The sequence below is a fragment of the Phyllobates terribilis genome, unplaced genomic scaffold (assembly GCF_046119375.1).
Source record: "Phyllobates terribilis strain yellow unplaced genomic scaffold, ASM4611937v1 Scaffold_8__6_contigs__length_399053987, whole genome shotgun sequence".
In the NCBI taxonomy this organism is placed as follows: Eukaryota; Metazoa; Chordata; class Amphibia; order Anura; family Dendrobatidae; genus Phyllobates; species Phyllobates terribilis.
In genome coordinates, this window is record NW_027362768.1 from 394,248,528 (window position 1) to 394,271,294 (window position 22,767).

General features: G+C 53.1%; 1 protein-coding gene and 1 non-coding gene across 2 annotated transcripts in view; both read right to left on the reverse strand.

Moving 5' to 3' along the window:
* IARS1 (isoleucyl-tRNA synthetase 1) overlaps positions 1-22,767 on the reverse strand; it is a 233,697-nt gene that overhangs the window by 148,141 nt on the left and 62,789 nt on the right. The window contains exon 2 of the mRNA XM_073645216.1: positions 15,702-15,828. Within this exon, the coding sequence (XP_073501317.1) occupies positions 15,702-15,828 (127 nt within the window). The remainder of the gene's footprint in view (positions 1-15,701; positions 15,829-22,767) is intronic.
* On the reverse strand, positions 15,918-16,046 carry LOC141160537 (small nucleolar RNA SNORA84). The gene has a single exon (XR_012250292.1). It is a non-coding gene; the product is annotated as a small nucleolar RNA SNORA84 (small nucleolar RNA).

Here is a 22,767-nt window from a genome sequence, read left to right on the forward strand (position 1 = left end):
AGTGTGCAGGGTGATGGGGAAGGAGACAAAGGACCCTCACATATCACAGTGTGCAGGGTGATGGGCAAGGAGACGAAGACCCTCAGGCCTCACAGTGTGCAGGGCGATGGGGGAAGGAGACAGAGGACCCTCACATATCACAGTGTGCAGGGTGATGGGGAAGGAGACAGAGGACCCTCACATATCACAGTGTGCAGGGTGATGGGCAAGGAGACGAGGACCCTCAGGCCTCACAGTGTGCAGGGCGATGGGGGAAGGAGACAGAGGACCTTCACATATCACAGTGTGCAGGGTGATGGGGAAGGAGACAGAGGACCCTCATATATCACAGTGTGCAGGGTGATGGGGAAGGAGACAGAGGACCCTCAGGTCTCACAGTGTGCAGGGTGATGGGGAAGGAGACACGACCCTCACATATCACAGTGTGCAGGGTGATGGGGAAGGAGACAGAGGACCCTCACATATCACAGTGTGCAGGGTGATGGGGAAGGAGACAGAGGACCCTCACATATCACAGTGTGCAGGGTGATGGGGAAGGAGACGAGGACCCTCACATATCACAGTGTGCAGGGTAATGGGGAAGGAGACAGAGGACCCTCACATATCACAGTGTGCAGGGTGATGGGGAAGGAGACACGACCCTCACATATCACAGTGTGCAGGGTGATGGAGAAGGAGAAAAGAGAGAGGACCCTCACATATCACAGTGTGCAGGGTGATGGGGGGAAGGAGACAGAGGACCCTCACATATCACAGTGTGCAGGGTGATGGGGAAGGAGATAGAGGACCCTCACATTTCACAGTGTGCAGGGTGATGGGGAAGGAGAGAGAGGACCCTCACATATCACAGTGTGCAAGGTGATGGGGAAGGAGACAAAGGGCCCTCACGTCTCACAGTGTGCAGGGTGATGGGGAAGGAGAAAAGAGAGAGGACCCTCACATATCACAGTGTGCAGGGTGATGGGGAAGGAGACAGAGGACCCTCACATATCACAGTGTGCAGGGTGATGGGGAAGGAGACAAAGGGCCCTCACATATCACAGTGTGCAGGGTGATGGGGAAGGAGACAAAGGGCCCTCACATATCACAGTGTGCAGGGTGATGGGGAAGGAGACAAAGGGCCCTCACATATCACAGTGTGCAGGGTGATGGGGAAGGAGACAGAGGACCCTCACATATCACAGTGTGCAGGGTGATGAGGAAGGAGACAAAGGGCCCTCACATATCACAGTGTGCAGGGTGATGGGGAAGGAGACAGAGGACCCTCACATATCACAGTGTGCAGGGTGATGGGGAAGGAGACAGAAGACCCTCACATATCACAGTGTGCAGGGTGATGGGGAAGGAGAAAAGAGAGAGGGGACCCTCACGTCTCACAGTGTGCGGGGTGATGGGGAAGGAGACAAAGGACCCTCATGTCTCACAGTGTCCAGGGTGATGGGGAAGGAGACAAAGGACCCTCAGGTCTCACAGTGTGCAGGATGATGGGGAAGGAGACAGAGGACCCTCACATATCACAGTGTGCAGGGTGATGGGGAAGGAGACACGACCCTCACGTCTCACAGTGTGCAGGGTGATGGGGAAGGAGACAGAGGACCCTCACATATCACAGTGTGCAGGGTGATGGGGGAAGGAGACAAAGGGCCCTCACATATCACAGTGTGCAGGGTGATGGGGAAGGAGACAGAGGACCCTCACATATCAGTGTGCAGGGTGATGGGGAAGGAGACCGAGGACCCTCACATATCACAGTGTGCAGGGTGATGGGGAAGGAGACCGAGGACCCTCACATATCACAGTGTGCAGGCTGATGGGGAAGGAGACAGAGGACCCCCACATATCACAGTGTGCAGGGTGATGGGGAAGGAGACGAGGACCCTCACATATCACAGTGTGCAGGCTGATGGGGAAGGAGACAGAGGACCCCCACATATCACAGTATGCAGGGTGATGGGGAAGGAGACGAGGACCCTCACATATCACAGTGTGCAGGGTGATGGGGAAGGAGACACGACCCTCACATATCACAGTGTGCAGGGTGATGGGGAAGGAGACAGAGGACCCTCACATATCACAGTGTGCAGGGTGATGGGGGAAGGAGACAGAAGACCCTCACATATCACAGTGTACAGGGTGATGGGGAAGAAGACAAAGGACCCTCACATATCACAGTGTGCAGGGTGATGGGGAAGGAGACGAGGACCCTCACATATCACAGTGTGCAGGGTGATGGGGAAGGAGACAATGGACCCTCACATATCACAGTGTGCAGGGTGATGGGGAAGGAGACAGAGGACCCTCACATATCACAGTGTGCAGGGTGATGGGGAAGGAGACGAGGACCCTCACATATCACAGTGTGCAGGGTGATGGGGAAGGAGACAGAGGACCCTCACATATCACAGTGTGCAGGGTGATGGGGAAGGAGACAGAGGACCCTCCGGTCTCACAGTGTGCAGGGTGATGGGGAAGGAGACACGACCCTCACATATCACAGTGTGCAGGGTGAAGGGGAAGGAGACAGAGGACCCTCACATATCACAGTGTACAGGGTGATGGGGAAGGAGACAGAGGACCCTCACATATCACAGTGTGCAGGGTGATGGGGAAGGAGACAGAGGACCCTCACATATCACAGTGTGCAGGGTGATGGGGAAGGAGAAAAGAGAGAGGGGACCCTCACATATCACAGTGTGCGGGGTGATGGGGAAGGAGACAAAGGACCCTCATGTCTCACAGTGTGCAGGGTGATGGGGAAGGAGACAAAGGACCCTCAGGTCTCACAGTGTGCAGGGTGATGGGGAAGGAGACAGAGGACCCTCACATATCACAGTGTGCAGGGTGATGGGGAAGGAGACAGAGGACCCTCACATATCACAGTGTGCAGGGTGATGGGGGAAGGAGACAAAGGGCCCTCACATATCACAGTGTGCAGGGTAATGGGGAAGGAGACAGAGGACCCTCACATATCACAGTGTGCAGGGTTATGGGGAAGGAGACAGAGGACCCTCACATATCACAGTGTGCAGGGTGATGGGGAAGGAGACAGAGGACACTCACATATCACAGGGTGCAGGGTGATGGGGAAGGAGACCGAGGACCCTCACATATCACAGTGTGCAGGGTGATGGGGAAGGAGACAGAGGACCCCCACATATCACAGTGTGCAGGGTGATGGGGAAGGAGACAGAGGACCCTCACATATCACAGTGTGCAGGGTGATGGGGAAGGAGACAGAAGACCCTCACATATCACAGTGTGCAGGGTGATGGGGAAGGAGAAAAGAGAGAGGGGACCCTCACGTCTCACAGTGTGCGGGGTGATGGGGAAGGAGACAAAGGACCCTCATGTCTCACAGTGTCCAGGGTGATGGGGAAGGAGACAAAGGACCCTCAGGTCTCACAGTGTGCAGGATGATGGGGAAGGAGACAGAGGACCCTCACATATCACAGTGTGCAGGGTGATGGGGAAGGAGACACGACCCTCACGTCTCACAGTGTGCAGGGTGATGGGGAAGGAGACAGAGGACCCTCACATATCACAGTGTGCAGGGTGATGGGGGAAGGAGACAAAGGGCCCTCACATATCACAGTGTGCAGGGTGATGGGGAAGGAGACAGAGGACCCTCACATATCACAGTGTGCAGGGTGATGGGGAAGGAGACAGAGGACCCTCACATATCACAGTGTGCAGGGTGATGGGGAAGGAGACCGAGGACCCTCACATATCACAGTGTGCAGGCTGATGGGGAAGGAGACAGAGGACCCCCACATATCACAGTGTGCAGGGTGATGGGGAAGGAGACGAGGACCCTCACATATCACAGTGTGCAGGGTGATGAGGAAGGAGACACGACCCTCACATATCACAGTGTGCAGGGTGATGGGGAAGGAGACAGAAGACCCTCACATATCACAGTGTACAGGGTGATGGGGAAGAAGACAAAGGACCCTCACATATCACAGTGTGCAGGGTGATGGGGAAGGAGACGAGGACCCTCACATATCACAGTGTGCAGGGTGATGGGGAAGGAGACAGAGGACCCTCACATATCACAGTGTGCAGGGTGATGGGGAAGGAGACGAGGACCCTCACATATCACAGTGTGCAGGGTGATGGGGAAGGAGACAGAGGACCCTCACATATCACAGTGTGCAGGGTGATTGGGAAGGAGACAGAGGACCCTCAGGTCTCACAGTGTGCAGGGTGATGGGGAAGGAGACAGAGGACCCTCACATATCACAGTGTGCAGGGTGATGGGAGAAGGAGAGAGAGGAACCTCAGGTCTCACAGTGTGCAGGGTGATGGGGAAGGAGACAGAGGACCCTCAGGTCTCACAGTGTGCAGGGTGATGGGGAAGGAGACAGAGGACCCTCACATATCACAGTGTGCAGGGTGATGGGGAAGGAGACAAAGGACCCTCACATATCACAGTGTGCAGGGTGATGGGCAAGGAGACGAAGACCCTCAGGCCTCACAGTGTGCAGGGCGATGGGGGAAGGAGACAGAGGACCCTCACATATCACAGTGTGCAGGGCGATGGGGGAAGGAGACAGAGGACCTTCACATATCACAGTGTGCAGGGTGATGGGAAAGGAGACAGAGGACCCTCATATCTCAGTGTGCAGGGTGATGGGGAAGGAGACAGAGGACCCTCAGGTCTCACAGTGTGCAGGGTGATGGGGAAGGAGACACGACCCTCACATATCACAGTGTGCAGGGTGATGGGGAAGGAGACAGAGGACCCTCACATATCACAGTGTGCAGGGTGATGGGGAAGGAGACAGAGGACCCTCACATATCACAGTGTGCAGGGTGATGGGGAAGGAGACGAGGACCCTCAGGCCTCACAGTGTGCAGGGTGATGGGGAAGGAGACAGAGGACCCTCACATATCACAGTGTGCAGGGTGATGGGGAAGGAGACAAAGGACCCTCAGGTCTCACAGTGTGCAGGATGATGGGGAAGGAGACAAAGGACCCTCACATATCACAGTGTGCAGGGTGATGGGGAAGGAGACAGAGGACCCTCAGGTCTCACAGTGTGCAGGGTGATGGGGAAGGAGACAAAGGACCCTCAGGTCTCACAGTGTGCAGGATGATGGGGAAGGAGACAGAGGACCCTCACATATCACAGTGTGCAGGGTGATGGGGAAGGAGACACGACCCTCACGTCTCACAGTGTGCAGGGTGATGGGGAAGGAGACAGAGGACCCTCACATATCACAGTGTGCAGGGTGATGGGGAAGGAGACAGAGGACCCTCACATATCACAGTGTGCAGGGTGATGGGGAAGGAGACAGAGGACCCTCACATATCACAGTGTGCAGGGTGATGGGGAAGGAGACCGAGGACCCTCACATATCACAGTGTGCAGGCTGATGGGGAAGGAGACAGAGGACCCCCACATATCACAGTGTGCAGGGTGATGGGGAAGGAGACGAGGACCCTCACATATCACAGTGTGCAGGGTGATGGGGAAGGAGACACGACCCTCACATATCACAGTGTGCAGGGTGATGGGGAAGGAGACAGAGGACCCTCACATATCACAGTGTGCAGGGTGATGGGGGAAGGAGACAGAAGACCCTCACATATCACAGTGTACAGGGTGATGGGGAAGGAGACAGAAGACCCTCACATATCACAGTGTACAGGGTGATGGGGAAGAAGACAAAGGACCCTCACATATCACAGTGTGCAGGGTGATGGGGAAGGAGACGAGGACCCTCACATATCACAGTGTGCAGGGTGATGGGGAAGGAGACAGAGGACCCTCATATCTCAGTGTGCAGGGTGATGGGGAAGGAGACAGAGGACCCTCAGGTCTCACAGTGTGCAGGGTGATGGGGAAGGAGACACGACCCTCACATATCACAGTGTGCAGGGTGATGGGGAAGGAGACAGAGGACCCTCACATATCACAGTGTGCAGGGTGATGGGGAAGGAGACAGAGGACCCTCACATATCACAGTGTGCAGGGTGATGGGGAAGGAGACGAGGACCCTCAGGCCTCACAGTGTGCAGGGTGATGGGGAAGGAGACAGAGGACCCTCACATATCACAGTGTGCAGGGTGATGGGGAAGGAGACACGACCCTCACATATCACAGTGTGCAGGGTGATGGGGAAGGAGACAGAGGACCCTCACATATCACAGTGTGCAGGGTGATGGGGAAGGAGACAGAGGACCCTCACATATCACAGTGTGCAGGGTGATGGGGAAGGAGACAGAGGACCCTCACATATCACAGTGTGCAGGGTGATGGGGAAGGAGACAGAGGACCCTCACATATCACAGTGTGCAGGGTGATGGGGAAGGAGACAGAGGACCCTCACATATCACAGGGTGATGGGGAAGGAGACGAGGACCCTTACATATCACAGTGTGCAGGGTGATGGGGAAGGAGACAGAGGACCCTCACATATCACAGTCTGCAGGGTGATGGGGGAAGGAGACAGAGGACCCTCAGGTCTCACAGTGTGCAGGGTGATGGGGAAGGAGACAGAGGACCCTCACATATCACAGTGTGCAGGGTGATGGGGAAGGAGACAGAAGACCCTCACATATCACAGTGAGCAGGGTGATGGGGAAGGAGACAGAGGACCCTCACATATCACAGTGAGCAGGGTGATGGGGAAGGAGACAGAGGACCCTCAGGTCTCACAGTGTGCAGGGTGATGGGGAAGGAGACAGAGGACCCTCACATATCACAGTGAGCAGGGTGATGGGGAAGGAGACAGAAGACCCTCACATATCACAGTGAGCAGGGTGATGGGGAAGGAGACAGAGGACCCTCACATATCACAGTGTGCAGGGTGATGGGGAAGGAGACAGAGGACCCGCACATATCACAGTGTACAGGGCGATGGGGGAAGGAGACAGAGGACCCTCACATATTACAGTTTGCAGGGTGATGGGGAAGGAGACAGAGGACCCTCACATATCACAGTGTGCAGGGTGATGGGGAAGGAGACAGAGGAGAGACGACCCTCAGGCCTCACAGTGAGCAGGGTGATGGGGAAGGAGACAGAGGAGAGAAGACCCTCAGGTCTCACAGTGTACAGGGTGATGGGGAAGGAGACGAGGACCCTCACATATCACAGTGTGCAGGGTGATGGGGAAGGAGACAGAGGACCCTCACATATCACAGTGTGCAGGGTGATGGGGAAGGAGACAGAGGACCCGCACATATCACAGTGTACAGGGGGATGGGGGAAGGAGACAGAGGACCCTCACATATTACAGTTTGCAGGGTGATGGGGAAGGAGACAGAGGACCCTCACATATCACAGTGAGCAGGGTGATGGGGAAGGAGACAGAGGACCCTCACATATCACAGTGTGCAGGGTGATGGGGAAGGAGACAGAGGACCCTCACATATCACAGTGTGCAGGGTGATGGGGAAGGAGACAGAGGAGAGAAGACCCACAGGTCTCATAGTGAGCAGGGTGATGGGGAAGGAGACAGAGGACCCGCACATATCACAGTGTACAGGGTGATGGGGAAGGAGACAGAGGACCCTCACATATCACAGTGTACAGGGTGATGGGGAAGGAGACAGAGGACCCTCACATATCACAGTGTGCAGGGTGATGGTGAAGGAGACGAGGACCCTCAAGCCTCACAGTGTGCAGGGCGATGGGGGAAGGAGACAGAGGACCCTCACATATCACAGTGTGCAGGGTGATGGGGAAGGAGACAGAGGACCCCCACATATAACAGTGTGCAGGGTGATGGGGAAGGAGACAGAGGACCCTCACATATCACAGTGTGCAGGGTGATGGGGGAAGGAGACAGAGGACCCTCACATATCACAGTGTGCAGGGTGATGGGGAAGGAGACAGAGGACCCTCACATATCACAGTGTGCAGGGTGATGGGGAAGGAGACGAGGACCCTCAGGCCTCACAGTGTGCAGGGTGATGGGGGAAGGAGACAGAGGACCCTCACATATCACAGTGTGCAGGGTGATGGGGGAAGGAGACAGAGGACCCTCACATATCACAGTGTGCAGGGTGATGGGGAAGGAGACGAGGACCCTCAAGCCTCACAGTGTGCAGGGCGATGGGGGAAGGAGACAGAGGACCCTCACATATCACAGTGTGCAGGGTGATGGGGAAGGAGACGAGGACCCTCAAGCCTCACAGTGTGCAGGGCGATGGGGGAAGGAGACAGAGGACCCTCACATATCACAGTGTGCAGGGTGATGGGGAAGGAGACAGAGGACCCTCACATATCACAGTGTGCAGGGTGATGGGGAAGGAGACAGAGGACCCTCACATATCACAGTGTGCAGGGTGATGGGGGAAGGAGACAGAAGACCCTCACATATCACAGTGTGCAGGGTGATGGGGAAGGAGACAGAGGACCCTCACATATCACAGTGTGCAGGGTGATGGGGGAAGGAGACAGAGGACCCTCAGGTCTCACAGTGTGCAGGGTGATGGGGAAGGAGACAGAGGACCCTCACATATCACAGTGAGCAGGGTGATGGGGAAGGAGACAAAGGACCCTCACATATCACAGTGTGCAGGGTGATGGGGGAAGGAGATAGAGGACCCTCACATATCACAGTGTGCAGGGTGATGGGGAAGGAGACAGAGGACCCTCACATATCACAGTGTGCAGGGTGATGGGGAAGGAGACAGAGGACCCTCACATATCACAGTGTGCAGGGTGATGGGGAAGGAGACAAAGGACCCTCACATATCACAGTGTGCAGGGTGATGGGGAAGGAGACAGAGGACCCTCACATATCACAGTGTGCAGGGCGATGGGGGAAGGAGACAGAGGACCCTCACATATCACAGTGTGCAGGGTGATGGGGAAGGAGACAGAGGACCCTGACATATCACAGTGTGCAGGGTGATGGGGAAGGAGACACGACCCTCACATATCACAGTGTGCAGGGTGATGGGGGAAGGAGACAGAGGACCCTCACATATCACAGTGTGCAGGGCGATGGGGGAAGGAGACAGAGGACCCTCACATATCACAGTGTGCAGGGTGATGGGGAAGGAGACAGAGGACCCTCACATATCACAGTGTGCAGGGTGATGGGGAAGGAGACACGACCCTCACATATCACAGTGTGCAGGGTGATGGGGAAGGAGACAGAGGATCCTCACATATCACAGTGTGCAGGGTGATGGGGAAGGAGACGAGGACCCTCAGGCCTAACAGTGTGCAGGGCGATGGGGGAAGGAGACAGAGGACCCTCACATATCACAGTGTGCAGGGTGATGGGGAAGGAGACAGAGGACCCTCACATATCACAGTGTGCAGGGTGATAGGCAAGGAGACGAGGACCCTCAGGCCTCACAGTGTGCAGGGCGATGGGGGAAGGAGACAGAGGACCCTCACATATCACAGTGTGCAGGGTGATGGGGAAGGAGACAGAGGACCCTCACATATCACAGTGTGCAGGGTGATGGGGAAGGAGACAGAGGACCCTCACATATCACAGTGTGCAGAGTGATGGGGAAGGAGACACGACCCTCACATATCACAGTGTGCAGGGTGATGGGGGAAGGAGACAGAGGACCCTCACATATCACAGTGTGCAGGGCGATGGGGGAAGGAGACAGAGGACCCTCACATATCACAGTGTGCAGGGTGATGGGGAAGGAGACGAGGACCCTCAGGCCTAACAGTGTGCAGGGCGATGGGGGAAGGAGACAGAGGACCCTCACATATCACAGTGTGCAGGGTGATGGGGAAGGAGACAGAGGACCCCCACATATCACAGTGTGCAGGGTGATGGGGAAGGAGACGAGGACCCTCAGGCCTCACAGTGTGCAGGGCGATGGGGGAAGGAGACAAAGGACCCTCACATATCACAGTGTGCAGGGTGATGGGGAAGGAGACGAGGACCCTCAAGCCTCACAGTGTGCAGGGCGATGGGGGAAGGAGACAGAGGACCCTCACATATCACAGTGTGCAGGGTGATGGGGAAGGAGACGAGGACCCTCACATATCACAGTGTGCAGGGTGATGGGGAAGGAGACAGAGGACCCTCACATATCACAGTGTGCAGGGTGATGGGGAAGGAGACAGAGGACCCTCACATATCACAGTGTGCAGGGTGATGGGGAAGGAGACAGAGGACCCTCACATATCACAGTGAGCAGGGTGATGGGGAAGGAGACAGAGGACCCTCACATATCACAGTGTGCAGGGTGATGGGGAAGGAGACAGAGGACCCTCACATATCACAGTGAGCAGGGTGATGGGGAAGGAGACAGAGGACCCTCACATATCACAGTGTGCAGGGTGATGGGGAAGGAGACAAAGGACCCTCACATATCACAGTGAGCAGGGTGATGGGGAAGGAGACAGAGGACCCTCACATATTACAGTGTGCAGGGTGATGGGGAAGGAGACAGAGGACCCTCACATATCACAGTGTGCAGGGTGATGGGGAAGGAGACAGAGGAGAGAACACCCTCAGGTCTCACAGTGTACAGGGTGATGGGGAAGGAGACGAGGACCCTCACATATCACAGTGTGCAGGGTGATGGGGAAGGAGACAGAGGAGAGACGACCCTCAGGCCTCACAGTGAGCAGGGTGATGGGGAAGGAGACAGAGGAGAGAAGACCCTCAGGTATCACAGTGTACAGGGTGATGGGGAAGGAGACGAGGACCCTCACATATCACAGTGTGCAGGGTGATGGGGAAGGAGACAGAGGAGAGAAGACCCTCAGGTCTCACAGTGTACAGGGTGATGGGGAAGGAGACAGAGGACCCTCACATATCACAGTGTGCAGGGTGATGGGGGAAGGAGACAGAGGACCCCCACGTCTCACAGTGTGCAGGGTGATGGGGAAGGAGACAGAGGACCCTCACATATGACAGTGTGCAGGGTGATGGGGAAGGAGACGAGGACCCTCACGCCTCACAGTGTGCAGGGTGATGGGGAAGGAGAAAAGAGAGAGGACCCTCACATATCACAGTGTGTAGGGTGATGGGGAAGGAGACAGAGGACCCTCACATATCACAGTGTGCAGGGTGATGGGGAAGGAGACAGAGGACCCTCACATATCACAGTGTGCAGGGTGATGGGGAAGGAGACAGAGGACCCTCACATATCACAGTGTGCAGGGTGATGGGAAAGGAGACAGAGGACCCTCACATATCACAGTGTGCAGGGTGATGAGGAAGGAGACAGAGGACCCCCACATATCACAGTGTGCAGGGTGATGGGGAAGGAGACAGAGGACCCTCACATATCACAGTGTGCAGGGTGATGGGGAAGGAGACGAGGACCCTCAGGCCTTACAGTGTGCAGGGCGATGGGGGAAGGAGACAGAGGACCCTCACATATCACAGTGTGCAGGGTGATGGGGAAGGAGACGAGGACCCTCACACATCACAGTGTGCAGGGTGATGGGGAAGGAGACAGAGGACCCTCAGGTCTCACAGTGTGCAGGGTGATGGGGAAGGAGAAAGAGGACCCTCACATATCACAGTGTGCAGGGTGATGGGGGAAGGAGACAAAGGGCCCTCACATATCACAGTGTGCAGGGTGATGGGGAAGGAGACGAGGACCCTCAGGTCTCACAGTGTGCAGGGTGATGGGGAAGGAGACAGAGGACCCTCAGGTCTCACAGTGTGCAGGGTGATGGGGAAGGAGACAGAGGACCCTCACATATCACAGTGTGCAGGGTGATGGGGAAGGAGACACGACCCTCACATATCACAGTGTGCAGGGTGATGGGGGAAGGAGACAGAGGACCCTCACATATCACAGTGTGCAGGGCGATGGGGGAAGGAGACAGAGGACCCTCACATATCACAGTGTGCAGGGTGATGGGGAAGGAGACGAGGACCCTCAGGCCTAACAGTGTGCAGGGCGATGGGGGAAGGAGACAGAGGACCCTCACATATCACAGTGTGCAGGGTGATGGGGAAGGAGACGAGGACCCTCAGGCCTCACAGTGTGCAGGGCGATGGGGGAAGGAGACAGAGGACCCTCACATATCACAGTGTGCAGGTTGATGGGGAAGGAGACAGAGGACCCTCACATATCACAGTGTGCAGGGTGATGGGGAAGGAGACAGAGGACCCTCACATATCACAGTGTGCAGGGTGATGGGGAAGGAGACACGACCCTCACATATCACAGTGTGCAGGGTGATGGGGGAAGGAGACAGAGGACCCTCACATATCACAGTGTGCAGGGCGATGGGGGAAGGAGACAGAGGACCCTCACATATCACAGTGTGCAGGGTGATGGGGAAGGAGACGAGGACCCTCAGGCCTAACAGTGTGCAGGGCGATGGGGGAAGGAGACAGAGGACCCTCACATATCACAGTGTGCAGGGTGATGGGGAAGGAGACGAGGACCCTCAGGCCTCACAGTGTGCAGGGCGATGGGGGAAGGAGACAGAGGACCCTCACATATCACAGTGTGCAGGGTGATGGGGAAGGAGACGAGGACCCTCAGGCCTCACAGTGTGCAGGGCGATGGGGGAAGGAGACAGAGGACCCTCACATATCACAGTGTGCAGGGTGATGGTGAAGGAGACGAGGACCCTCAAGCCTCACAGTGTGCAGGGCGATGGGGGAAGGAGACAGAGGACCCTCACATATCACAGTGTGCAGGGTGATGGGGAAGGAGACAGAGGACCCTCACATATCACAGTGTGCAGGGTGATGGGGAAGGAGACGAGGACCCTCACATATCACAGTGTGCAGGGTGATGGGGAAGGAGACAGAGGACCCTCACATATCACAGTGTGCAGGGTGATGGGGAAGGAGACGAGGACCCTCACATATCACAGTGTGCAGGGTGATGGGGAAGGAGACAGAGGACCCTCACATAACACAGTGTGCAGGGTGATGGGGAAGGAGACAGAGGACCCTCACATATCACAGTGTGCAGGGTGATGGGGAAGGAGACAAAGGACCCTCACATATCACAGTGTGCAGGGTGATGGGGAAGGAGACAAAGGACCCTCACATATCACAGTGTGCAGGGCGATGGGGAAGGAGACAGAGGACCCTCACATATCACAGTGTGCAGGGTGATGGGGAAGGAGACAGAGGACCCTCACATATCACAGTGTGCAGGGTGATGGGGAAGGAGACAGAGGAGAGAAGACCCTCGGGTCTCACAGTGTACAGGGTGATGGGGAAGGAGACGAGGACCCTCACATATCACAGTGTGCAGGGTGATGGGGAAGGAGACAGAGGAGAGACGACCCTCAGGCCTCACAGTGAGCAGGGTGATGGGGAAGGAGACAGAGGACCCTCACATATCACAGTGTGCAGGGTGATGGGGAAGGAGACAGAGGAGAGAAGACCCTCAGGTCTCACAGTGTACAGGGTGATGGGGAAGGAGACGAGGACCCTCACATATCACAGTGTGCAGGGTGATGGGGGAAGGAGACAAAGGACCCTCACATATCACAGTGTGCAGGGTGATGGGGAAGGAGACAGAGGACCCTCACATATCACAGTGTGCAGGGTGATGGGGAAGGAGACAGAGGACCCTCACATATCACAGTGTGCAGGGTGATGGGGGAAGGAGACAGAGGACCCTCACATATCACAGTGTGCAGGGTGATGGGGAAGGAGACAGAGGAGAGACGACCCTCAGGCCTCACAGTGAGCAGGGTGATGGGGAAGGAGACAGAGGACCCTCACATATCACAGTGTGCAGGGTGATGGGGAAGGAGACAGAGGACCCTCACATATCACAGTGTGCAGGGTGATGGGGAAGGAGACAGAGGACCCTCACATATCACAGTGTGCAGGGTGATGGGGAAGGAGACAGAGGACCCTCACATATCACAGTGTGCAGGGTGATGGGGAAGGAGACAGAGGAGAGAAGACCCTCAGGTCTCACAGTGTACAGGGTGATGGGGAAGGAGACAGAGGACCCTCACATATCACAGTGTGCAGGGTGATGGGGAAGGAGACAGAGGACCCTCACATATCACAGTGTGCAGGGTGATGGGGGAAGGAGACAGAGGACCCTCACATATCACAGTGTGCAGGGTGATGGGGAAGGAGACAGAGGAGAGAAGACCCTCAGGTCTCACAGTGTAGAGGGTGATGGGGAAGGAGACAGAGGACCCTCACATATCACAGTGTGCAGGGTGATGGGGAAGGAGACAGAGGACCCTCACATATCACAGTGTGCAGGGTGATGGGGGAAGGAGACAGAGGACCCTCACATATCACAGTGTGCAGGGTGATGGGGAAGGAGACAGAGGACCCTCACATATCACAGTGTGCAGGGTGATGGGGGAAGTAGACAGAGGACCCTCACATATCACAGTGTGCAGGGTGATGGGGGAAGTAGACAGAGGACCCTCACATATCACAGTGTGCAGGGTGATGGGGGAAGGAGACAGAGGACCCCCACGTCTCACAGTGTGCAGGGTGATGGGGAAGGAGACAGAGGACCCTCACATATCAGTGTGCAGGGTGATGGGGAAGGAGAAAAGAGAGAGGGGACCCTCACGTCTCACAGTGTGCGGGGTGATGGGTAAGGAGACAAAGGACCCTCATGTCTCACAGTGTGCAGGGTGATGGGTAAGGAGACAAAGGACCCTCATGTCTCACAGTATGCAGGGTGATGGGGAAGGAGACAGAGGACCCTCACATATCACAGTGTGCAGGGTGATGGGGAAGGAGACAGAGGACCCTCACATATCACAGTGAGCAGGGTGATGGGGAAGGAGACAGAGGACCCTCACATATCACAGTGTGCAGGGTGATGGGGAAGGAGACAGAGGACCCTCACATATCACAGTGTGCAGGGTGATGGGGAAGGAGACAGAGGACCCTCACATATCACAGTGTGCAGGGTGATGGGGAAGGAGACAGAGGACCCTCACATATCACAGTGTGCAGGGTGATGGGGAAGGAGACAGAGGACCCTCACATATCACAGTGTGCAGGGTGATGGGGAAGGAGACAGAGGACCCTCACATATCACAGTGTGCAGGGTGATGGGGAAGGAGACGAGGACCCTCACATATCACAGTGTGCAGGGTGATGGGGAAGGAGACGAGGACCCTCACATATCACAGTGTGCAGGGTGATGGGGAAGGAGACGAGGACCCTCACATATCACAGTGTGCAGGGTGATGGGGAAGGAGAGGCTGTACTGTTCGGGCTCCTGTGAGATAATCACACACAGCGGCCATCACACTGGTAACCAGGGCTGTGGAGTCGGTATAAAATGGACCAACTCTGACTCATAAAATCTATAATAAATTGGGCGCAGTCGTTCAATGCAGTTTGTGGGGAATATTTGTCCATAATAATTTGGGAAAGTTATGAAATGTCCTATAAATGTCCGTCCTATTCCTGATCTCAGGGTCTGGACTTTACTGAGATGAATCTGTGAAGCCGTGTATGAGGGGGTCGTGGAGTCGGAGGTTTGGCTTACCGACTCCACCGCCCTGCTGGTAACCCCTGCCCCATTCACAATACAATCCAGAGGCGGAGTCTCAGGGAGATCTATGCCCCGCCCAGAGCTCCTAGCAGCTCATTTACATTTAAGAAAACCATGGATGTCTCTGGAGTAGGACGTGGGATTGCAGACATCAAGGTGTCAGGTTATTCAGCTTCCCATCACCTGCGGCCATATAGACGGCTCGGGGGGGCGATCTAATGAGAACACAGTTCCTTACCCCGCTGTTCACACCACCAGCTCCGTCTCTTCTGATCTTTCTGGCTTTCTTACCTCGGCTTACTCTTTGATTGCTTGAGACATTCCTGGAAACAGTCTAAGTCCGTCCAGAGCTCCAGGATCCGCTCTTCCTCTGCGGGGAAACTGATGGTCTCCGGCACCGGCTCAGCCATGATGGATGCTGCACACAAACAGTAGAGGAGAGTCTGCTAATCACCACCGTGGGGCAGTAGAGTCACTCCTGGGATTTCAGCAGGACCACATTATACAAAGTGTAACTGCAACCGGGCTATGGCGGCCAAGAGAGGACTCAGCGGCCATGCAAAAGTCACAGTATTAATATAGGCCCGTTATATACCTGCAGCTCCGGACAGAACCGGGCTCCAGTAACCACAGGGCCCAAATCATACACCCCACGACCCTGCACCCGCAGCAAGGGAGGCCGGCGGCGGCTGCACCCGCCACCCAGGAGGCAACAAATCAGGAACGGTGCAGACGAGGGGGCAAAACAACGAGGGCAATGTATATATACTGTATACAAAACACACAAGCAATAAAGCACAAATACTGTATACACATGGAGCTGTATATAGGAGCTGTATACACATGGAGCTGTATAGAGGGGCTGTATACACATGGAGCTGTATATAGGAGCTGTATACACATGGAGCTGTATACACATGGAGCTGTATATAGGGGCCGTATACACATGGAGCTGTATACACATGGAGCTGTATATAGGGGCCGTATACACATGGAGCTGTATACACATGGAGCTGTATATAGGGGCCGTATACACATGGAGCTGTATATAGCAGCCGTATACACATGGAGCTGTATATAGGGGCAGTATACACATGGAGCTGTATATAGGAGCTGTATACACATGGAGCTGTATAGAGGAGCCGCATACACATGGAGCTGTATATAGGGGCCGCATACACATGGAGCTGTATATAGGAGCCGTATACACATGGAGCTGTATACAGGGGCCGTATACACATGGAGCGGTATAGAGGGGCCGTATACACATGGAGCTGTATACACATGGAGCCGTATACACATGGAGCTGTATATAGGAGCCGTATACACATGGAGCTGTATATAGGAGCCGTATACACATGGAGCTGTATATAGGAGCCGTATACACATGGAGCTGTATACAGGGGCCGTATACACATGGAGCAGTATAGAGGGGCCGTATACACATGGAGCGGTATAGAGGGGCCGTATACACATGGAACTGTATATAGGGGCCGTATACACATGGAGCTGTATATAGGGGCCGTATACACATGGAGCTGTATACACATGGAGCTGTACACACATGGAGCTGTATATAGGAGCCGTATACACATGGAGCTGTATATAGGGGCAGTATACACATGGAGCTGTATATAGGGGCCGCATACACATGGAGCTGTATATAGGAGCCGTATACACATGGAGCTGTATATAGGAGCCGTATACACATGGAGCTGTATACAGGGGCCGTATACACATGGAGCGGTATAGAGGGGCCGTATACACATGGAGCTGTATACACATGGAACTGTATATAGGGGCCGCATACACATGGAGCTGTATATAGGGGCCGCATACACATGGAGCTGTATATAGGAGCTGTACACACATGGAGCTGTATATAGGAGCCGTATACACATGGAGCCGTATATAGGGGCTGTATACACATGGAGCTGTATATAGGGGCTGTACACACATGTAGCTGTATATAGGAGCTGTATACACATGGAGCTGTATATAGGGGCCGTATACACATGGAGCTGTATATAGGAGCTGTATACACATGGAGCTGTATATAGGGGCCGTATACACATGGAGCTGTATATAGGGGCCGTATACACATGGAGCCGTATATAGGAGCTGTACACACATGGAGCTGTATATAGGAGCCGTATACACATGGAGCCGTATACACATGGAGCCGTATATAGGGGCCGTATACACATGGAGCCGTATACACATGGAGCCGTATATAGGGGCTGTATACACATGGAGCTGTATATAGGGGCCGTATACACATGGAGCCGTATATAGGAGCTGTACACACATAGAGCTGTATATAGGAGCCGTATACACATGGAGCCGTATACACATGGAGCCGTATATAGGAGCCGTATACACATGGAGCCGTATACACATGGAGCCGTATATAGGGGCTGTATACACATGGAGCTGTATATAGGGGCCGTATACACATGGAGCTGTATATAGGGGCCGTATACACATGGAGCTGTATATAGGGGCCGTATACACATGGAGCTGTATATAGGGGCCGTATACACATGGAGGTGTATATAGGGGCTGTATACACATGGAGCTGTATAGAGGGGCTGTATACACATGGAGCTGTATAGAGGGGCTGTATACACATGGAGCCGTATACACATGGAGCTGTATAGAGGAGCCGTATACACATGGAGCTGTATATAGGGGCCGTATACACATGGAGCTGTATATAGGAGCTGTATACACATGGAGCTGTATATAGGAGCCGTATACACATGGAGCTGTATACAGGGGCCGTATACACATGGAGCGGTATAGAGGGGCCGTATACACATGGAGCTGTACACACATTGAGCTGTATATAGGAGCCGTATACACATGGAGCTGTATATAGGGGCTGTATACACATGGAGCTGTATATAGGGGCCGTATACACATGGAGCTGTATATAGGAGCCGTATACACATGGAGCTGTATATAGGGGCTGTATACACATGGAGCTGTATATAGGAGCCGTATACACATGGAGCTGTATATAGGGGCTGTATACACATGGAGCTGTATATAGGGGCTGTATACACATGGAGCTGTATATAGGAGCCGTATACACATGGAGCTGTAAATAGGGGCTGTATACACATGGAGCTGTATATAGGGGCCGTATACACATGGAGCTGTATATAGGGGCCGTATACACATGGAGCTGTATATAGGGGCTGTATACACATGGAGCTGTATATAGGGGCTGTATACACATGTAGCTGTATATAGGGGCTGTATACACATGGAGCTGTATATAGGGGCTGTATACACATGGAGCTGTACATAGGGGCTGTATACACATGGAGCTGTATATAGGAGCCGTATACACATGGAGCTGTAAATAGGGGCTGTATACACATGGAGCTGTATATAGGGGCCGTATACACATGGAGCTGTATATAGGGGCCGTATACACATGGAGCTGTATATAGGAGCTGTATACACATGGAGCTGTATATAGGGGCTGTATACACATGGAGCTGTATATAGGAGGCGTATACACATGGAGCTGTACATAGGGGCTGTATACACATGGAGCTGTATACACATGGAGCTGTATATAGGGGCTGTATACACATGGAGCTGTACATAGGGGCTGTATACACATGGAGCTGTATATAGGGGCTGTATACACATGGAGCTGTATATAGGGGCTGTATACACATGGAGCTGTATATAGGAGCTGAATACACATGGAGCTGTATATAGGGGCTGTATACACATGGAGCTGTATATAGGAGCTGTATACACATGGAGCTGTACATAGGGGCTGAATACACATGGAGCTGTATATAGGGGCTGTATACACATGGAGCTGTATATAGGAGCTGTATACACATGGAGCTGTATACACATGGAGCTGTATATAGGGGCTGTATACACATGGAGCTGTATATAGGAGCTGTATACACATGGAGCTGTATATAGGGCCGTATACACATGGAGCTGTATATAGGGGCGGAATACACATGGAGCTGTATATAGGAGCCGTATACACATGGAACTGTATATAGGGGCTGTATACACATGGAGCTGTATATAGGGGCTGTATACACATGGAGCTGTATATAGGAGCTGTATACACATGGAGCTGTATATAGGGCCGTATACACATGGAGCTGTATATAGGGGCGGAATACACATGGAGCCGTATACACATGGAGCTGTATATAGGGGCGGTATACACATGGAGCCGTATACACATGGAGCCGTATACACATGGAGCTGTATATAGGGGCTGTATACACATGGAGCTGTATATAGGGGCTGTATACACATGGAGCTGTATATAGGAGCTGTATACACATGGAGCTGTATACACATGGAGCTGTATATAGGAGCTGTATACACATAGAGCTCTATATAGGAGCTGTATACACATGGAGCTGTATATAGGGGCCGTATACACATGGAGCCGTATACACATGGAGCTGTATAGAGGGGCTGTATACACATGGAGCTGTATATAGGGGCCGTATACACATGGAGCCGTATACACATGGAGCTGTATAGAGGGGCTGTATACACATGGAGCTGTATATAGGGGCTGTATACACATGGAGCTGTATATAGGGGCTGTATACACATGGAGCTGTATATAGGGGCTGTATACACATGGAGCTGTATATAGGGGCCGTATACACATGGAGCTGTATATAGGAGCTGTATACACATGGAGCTGTATATAGGGGCCGTATACACATGGAGCTGTATATAGGGGCCGTATACACATGGAGCCGTATACACATGGAGCCGTATATAGGAGCTGTACACACATGGAGCTGTATATAGGAGCCGTATACACATGGAGCCGTATACACATGGAGCCGTATATAGGGGCTGTATACACATGGAGCTGTATATAGGGGCTGTACACACATGGAGCTGTATATAGGAGCTGTATACACATGGAGCTGTATATAGGGGCCGTATACACATGGAGCTGTATATAGGAGCTGTATACACATGGAGCTGTATATAGGGGCCGTATACACATGGAGCTGTATATAGGGGCCGTATACACATGGAGCCGTATATAGGAGCTGTACACACATGGAGCTGTATATAGGAGCCGTATACACATGGAGCCGTATACACATGGAGCCGTATATAGGGGCCGTATACACATGGAGCTGTATATAGGAGCTGTACACACATGGAGCTGTATATAGGAGCCGTATACACATGGAGCCGTATACACATGGAGCCGTATATAGGAGCCGTATACACATGGAGCCGTATACACATGGAGCCGTATATAGGGGCTGTATACACATGGAGCTGTATATAGGGGCCGTATACACATGGAGCTGTATATAGGGGCCGTATACACATGGAGCTGTATATAGGGGCCGTATACACATGGAGCTGTATATAGGGGCCGTATACACATGGAGCTGTATATAGGGGCTGTATACACATGGAGGTGTATATAGGGGCTGTATACACATGGAGCTGTATAGAGGGGCTGTATACACATGGAGCTGTATAGAGGGGCTGTATACACATGGAGCCGTATACACATGGAGCTGTATAGAGGAGCCGTATACACATGGAGCTGTATATAGGGGCCGTATACACATGGAGCTGTATATAGGAGCTGTATACACATGGAGCTGTATATAGGAGCTGTATACACATGCAGCTGTATACACATGGAGCTGTATATAGGAGCTGTATACACATGGAGCTGTATATAGGAGCTGTATACACATGGAGCTGTATAGAGGAGCTGTATACACATGGAGCTGTATAGAGGAGCTATATACACATGGAGCTGTATATAGGGGCCGTATACACATGGAGCTGTATAGAGGGGCCATATACACATGGAGCTGTATATAGGAGCTGTATACACATGCAGCTGTATACACATGGAGCTGTATATAGGAGCTGTATACACATGGAGCTGTATATAGGAGCTGTATACACATGGAGCTGTATAGAGGAGCTGTATACACATGGAGCTGTATATAGGGGCCGTATACACATGGAGCTGTATAGAGGGGCCATATACACATGGAGCTGTATATAGGGGCTGTATACACATGGAGCTGTATATAGGGGTCGTATACACATGGAGCTGTATATAGGGGCTGTATACACATGGAGCTGTATATAGGGGCTGTATACACATGGAGCTGTATATAGGGGCTGTATACACATGGAGCTGTATATAGGGGCCGTATACACATGGAGCTGTATATAGGAGCTATATACACATGGAGCTGTATACACATGGAGCCGTATACACATGGAGCTGTATATAGGGGCTGTATACACATGGAGCTGTACATAGGGGCTGTATACACATGGAGCTGCATAAAGGAGCCGTATACACATGGAGCTGTATACACATGGAGCTGTATATAGGAGCTGTATACACATGGAGCTGTATATAGGAGCTGTATATAGGAGCTGTATACACATGGAGCTGTATATAGGAGCTGTATACACATGGAGCTGTATATAGGGGCCGTATACACATGGAGCCGTATACACATGGAGCTGTATAGAGGGGCTGTATACACATGGAGCTGTATATAGGGGCCGTATACACATGGAGCCGTATACACATGGAGCTGTATAGAGGGGCTGTATACACATGGAGCTGTATACACATGGAGCTGTATATAGGGGCTGTATACACATGGAGCTGTATATAGGGGCTGTATACACATGGAGCTGTATAGAGGAGCTGTATATAGGGGCCGTATACACATGGAGCTGTATATAGGGGCCGTATACACATGGAGCTGTATATAGGAGCTGTATACACATGGAGCTGTATATAGGGGCCGTATACACATGGAGCTGTATATAGGGGCCGTATACACATGGAGCTGTATATAGGAGCTGTATACACATGGAGCTGTATATAGGGGACGTATACACATGGAGCTGTATATAGGGGCTGTATACACATGGAGCCGTATACACATGGAGCTGTATATAGGAGCTGTATACACATGGAGCTGTATACACATGGAGCTGTATATAGGAGCCGTATACACATGGAGCTGTATATAGGAGCCGTATACACATGGAGCTGTATATAGGAGCCGTATACACATGGAGCTGTATATAGGAGCTGTATACACATGGAGCTGTATATAGGAGCTGTATACACATGGAGCTGTATATAGGGGCCGTATATACATGGAGCCGTATACACATGGAGCTGTATATAGGAGCTGTATACACATGGAGCTGTATAGAGGAGCCGCATACACATGGAGCTGTATATAGGAGCTGTATAGAGGGGCCGTATACACATGGAGCGGTATAGAGGGGCCGTATACACATGGAGCTGTATAGAGGAGCTGTA